Source organism: Nannospalax galili, unplaced genomic scaffold, assembly GCF_000622305.1.
Source record: "Nannospalax galili isolate Female #2095 unplaced genomic scaffold, S.galili_v1.0 scaffold589, whole genome shotgun sequence".
In the NCBI taxonomy this organism is placed as follows: Eukaryota; Metazoa; Chordata; class Mammalia; order Rodentia; family Spalacidae; genus Nannospalax; species Nannospalax galili.
Genome location: NW_008360324.1, coordinates 3,890,345 through 3,894,845, shown reverse-complemented (window position 1 = coordinate 3,894,845; position 4,501 = coordinate 3,890,345). Strand labels below are relative to the sequence as shown.

Sequence of the window (4,501 nt, the reverse complement as noted above, 5' to 3'; positions counted from 1 at the left end):
AGAACATGGAATGTCTAAGACAGCTAAGTCCCTCTCACAAAGCACCCCTCCACCTCCTTTTCCCCACACAGCCCTCCATTCAGCTGCAGGTTTCCAGGTTCCCCCAGAGGATCAGCCCCCACCTCCCCCCACCCCCGGGGAACTTTAAAATCCTCCCTTTTCTCATTGTGGTTTTTACAAATGGGATTTGGTTGGGGAGGTTGAGGGGTAGTGTGGGGTGTGGGGTTATGAGACCTGGCAGCCTTTCTCTTGATGAGACTGCCCCTGGGGTCTGCACTGGCCACTGGCCAATCAAAACACCAATGTCTGGGTATGAAACAAGACTTTCCTCAGGCCAAGTTCAGCGGTTGCTGCAGTGTGTCAGCGTCCTACCTTTTCAGTGGGTTTGTAGGAAGATGGGAAGAACTGTCTCTCCGTGTACGCCTCAAAACCCATAGCTTAGCCACGCCCCTCCAGTCTGTAATTCTTCCCAAAGAGGCTGTGATTACTCCAAAAGAAAAATGTATCAAGGACTGTTGTCTCCAGCCTCTCAAATTCGACTCAACTGGAAAGTCTTGCCCCTTCAATCTACGACAGCTCCCTTCCTCTGGAGTCCCCTCAGCTTTCAGGGCTTTCAGTGGGTTCCCAGGTGACTTGAAACCCTGAGCTACTGCTATTCTCATTCGGTTGCCCAGGGAGTTTCAGCGCTCCGGTACAACCTGTTCCTTCCTCCTCCCAGCTCCTTCCCTGCCTCCCTGAGCACTGTTCTAAATCCTCCTCCGGTCCCTAGCCCTGGGCCCCAGCTGAGCACTCCAGAGAGACACCCGCAGCTCTGACACCCAGAGGAGAAGCAGGAGAGTGGGGGAAGAAGGGAGGAGGGAGGCGCGGAGGGCGGAGGCCGTGCAGCACAGCCAGAGAGGGGCGGCTGGAGGTTGCATCTGCTGGAAGGAGGCTTTTCGGCTGCCTGGTAACCGGCTGCCAGAACACTGAGAGCAAAAGAGAGGCAGGGAGCAGGGCAGCGGCGTCTTGACGTCAAGGCCAGCCAAGCGGATCTTACCAGCCACACCAGCGGGTCCCAGAGCCAGAACAGTCCGCTGGAGAGGAGCCCCAGGCGAGGCGTGAGGAGCGTGAGTGGGGGGCGCGGGAAACCCGTGGCCAGGGCGCAGCATGCCCCCTGTGCCCGGGCCATGGAGATCACCCTGGTGCCCCTGGAGAATGGCAGTGCCATGACCCTCCAGGGAGGTGGAGAGGTCCGAACAAGCTGTGAGCAGACCCCCAGTGGAGAGCTTAGATGTCCCCCGACGGCTGGGCTCAGCGATCCGCCCCAAGAGCTCGCACAGAGAAGGCACCGGGCGCACAGGGGGTCGGACCCAGGAGGGCGGCCTTTGTCTCGACTGCCCCAGGAGCTGCTGCAACCTAGAAGACCATCTCCGGAGGAGGAGGAGGGGGAAGGCGACCATGGCTTGGGCACAGTGGAGGAGGATCAGGCCCCTCTGGGTGCTGGGGCGCTCCATCATCAGCGCGTCCTCATAAACATCTCGGGGCTACGCTTTGAGACACAGCTGAGCACCCTGGCGCAGTTCCCCAACACCCTCCTGGGGGACCCAGTCAAGCGCCTGCGCTACTTTGACCCCCTGAGGAATGAGTACTTCTTTGATCGTAATCGGCCCAGCTTCGACGGCATCCTGTACTATTACCAGTCGGGGGGGCGCCTGCGCAGGCCTGTCAACGTCTCCCTGGACGTGTTTGCAGATGAGATCCGCTTCTACCAGCTGGGGGATGAGGCCATGGAGCGCTTCCGGGAGGACGAGGGATTCATCAAGGAAGAGGAGAAGCCACTGCCTCGCCAAGAGTTCCAGCGCCAGGTGTGGCTTATCTTTGAATACCCAGAAAGTTCGGGCTCCGCGAGAGCCATCGCCATCGTGTCAGTTTTGGTTATCCTCATATCTATCATAACCTTCTGCTTGGAGACCCTGCCTGAGTTCAGGGATGAACGCGAGCTGCTCCGCCATCCCCCAGTACCTCCCCAGCCTCGGGTGCCCACCTCAGGGGCCAATGGCAGCAGGGCTGGCGCCCCTTCCTTTGGCCCCACGGTGGCACCACTCCTGCCTAGGACCCTGGCTGACCCATTCTTCATTGTGGAGACCACTTGCGTTATCTGGTTCACTTTTGAGCTGCTTGTGCGCTTCTTTGCCTGTCCCAGCAAGGCAGAGTTCTCTCGGAATATCATGAACATCATCGATATTGTGGCCATCTTTCCCTATTTCATCACCTTGGGCACCGAGCTGGCAGAGCAACAGCCAGGGGGAGGAGGCGGGGGTGGCCAGAACGGGCAGCAGGCCATGTCCCTGGCCATCCTCAGGGTGATCCGCCTGGTCCGGGTGTTCCGCATCTTCAAGCTCTCCCGCCACTCCAAGGGGCTGCAGATCCTGGGCAAGACCTTGCAGGCCTCCATGAGGGAGCTGGGCTTGCTCATCTTCTTCCTCTTCATCGGAGTCATCCTCTTCTCCAGTGCAGTCTACTTCGCAGAGGCAGACAACCAGGGTTCCCATTTCTCCAGCATCCCAGATGCTTTCTGGTGGGCAGTGGTCACCATGACTACTGTAGGCTACGGGGACATGAGGCCCATCACCGTGGGAGGCAAGATCGTGGGCTCACTGTGTGCCATCGCTGGGGTCCTCACCATTGCCCTGCCTGTGCCAGTCATCGTCTCCAACTTTAACTACTTCTACCACAGGGAGACAGACCATGAAGAGCAAGCTGCCCTGAAGGATGAGCAAGGCAACCAAAGACAGGGGTCTACACTGGACACAGGCAGCCAGCGGAAGGCCAGCTGGAGCAAGGCTTCCTTCTGCAAGACTGGGGGTTCTCTGGAGAATTCAGACAGCACCAGAAGGGGTAGTTGCCCCCTTGAAAAGTATAACCTGAAGGCCAAGAGCAATGCAGACTTGCGCAGGTCCCTGTATGCCCTCTGTCTGGACACCAGCCGGGAAACAGACTTGTAAAGAGGAATCCAGGCAGGCTGGTGATAGCAGGATGGGAAATAGGGATACCCACCCCCCTTGAACCTGCAAAGCTGTCTACTTAATGCCACAGAGTATTTCAAGCCCAGCTGGTCACTGTTGTCTATCTCCTTTTGACCCTTCCCATGTTCCTGCCTTCTAACTTCCCATTTTTTCTCCTCTTACCGTGACGTCAAGGGTCACCTATTTTTAAAAAGTACCACATTCCATGACGAAGAAGCAGTTGAAATGGTGAGCGCTGAGATGGATGTATTTGTAGCCAGTTTTCTATACCCAGCAGAGGGATAACCCAAACAAAAAAGACTTTAAATAGCTCAAATCCCAGGAGAGTCTGTAGCCCTTCCCATTTATGTGTTCCAAATGTACATGTGATTATATTTGTGTATAGGAGCAAATATTTTTATTGCTGGTGAGTGGATTTTTTATGGCAATCCACATGGAGAATGTTTGGATGTATTCTCAAGATATACATTGAATTACAAAAGGGTTGTGGTCATCTTTTCCTCGGACACTGGCAGCCAGAGACCCTGGTAAGGCCATTCAGGTTCCTGTTTCTCCAAGCATCTCTTTTCCAGGATGTGGTATTAGTGCTTTGTGTCTAGGTAGAGAATGTTCTGAAAGATAGGTAAATCTGATCCTTTTATGTATGTATGTGCCTTAAACATTTCTTGTAGCTTTCTTCACACACACAAAAAAACCCTTTAATAATGTTGGAAGAAGGCTTTTGACAATTCATTCTCTTTATTTTCATCCCAGGAAATAAAATGTGACTCTGTTGAGGCAAGTGTAAGTTTTTCTACAGCTGATGTGTTCTTTCAAATTTTAAAGAGTGAAATCTGCCACTTACTGTTTCTGGCTTTGGAGTCTGAAATGCTTTGAGGTAGAAAACTTGGGAAGTTTGTGATTTTCTCAGAAGCATCTCTTTCATGGGTTTGAACATAGTAGGGGGTGGTAGGCCAATTATTTATCTCAGACTGTGTGTAACATGGTAGGGGGGTTATTTGTCTCAGGCTGTGAGTGACATGGATATAGTGCAGTCAGTATGGACTGTAGAGGGGAAGTTACGGGAAATGGTGATGAGGTCCTCCTACTCTGCAGTATCCCCACGTAGTTCTAGGCACTGGGCTTCTTAAGTCTCCTTTCCTGCGAGTTCTAAGCCTCCTTTACCATGGCTCTTAGCAACTCTGAGAAGCAAGTCTGATGCTTACAGAAATAAACCCTATTCATTAAAGTACAGTCCGGTGAAGGTCAACCAGGGAAAATGCTGTGCTGTTCACTCCCTGAGCCTGGCCTGGCAGAAGCTTGGTGAGCAATGTCTTTATGGTGGATGGTATGTAAAGGTTTGCTTGTTCCCATTAAAGGACAAACTGTGGGCTCACCCCCAGTAATCCCTAAACTCAGAATGAATCCCTTTGTTCCCTTTTCAACTGGATGCTTGTGGCACAACATCATAGAAGGTTTAACTCTGGCTGCAGTTTCTCTCTGGAATGAGCTATCTG

At 53.2% G+C, this 4,501-nt stretch overlaps 1 protein-coding gene across 1 annotated transcript; it reads left to right on the top strand.

The window, feature by feature from the left end:
* Positions 1-912: 912 nt before the first annotated feature.
* On the top strand, positions 913-3,753 carry Kcna5 (potassium voltage-gated channel subfamily A member 5). The gene has a single exon (XM_008825445.1). It carries the CDS (start codon positions 1,167-1,169, stop codon positions 2,982-2,984), a length of 1,818 nt encoding a protein of 605 aa, XP_008823667.1. The 5' UTR covers positions 913-1,166; the 3' UTR covers positions 2,985-3,753.
* The last annotated feature ends 748 nt before the right edge of the window (positions 3,754-4,501 follow it).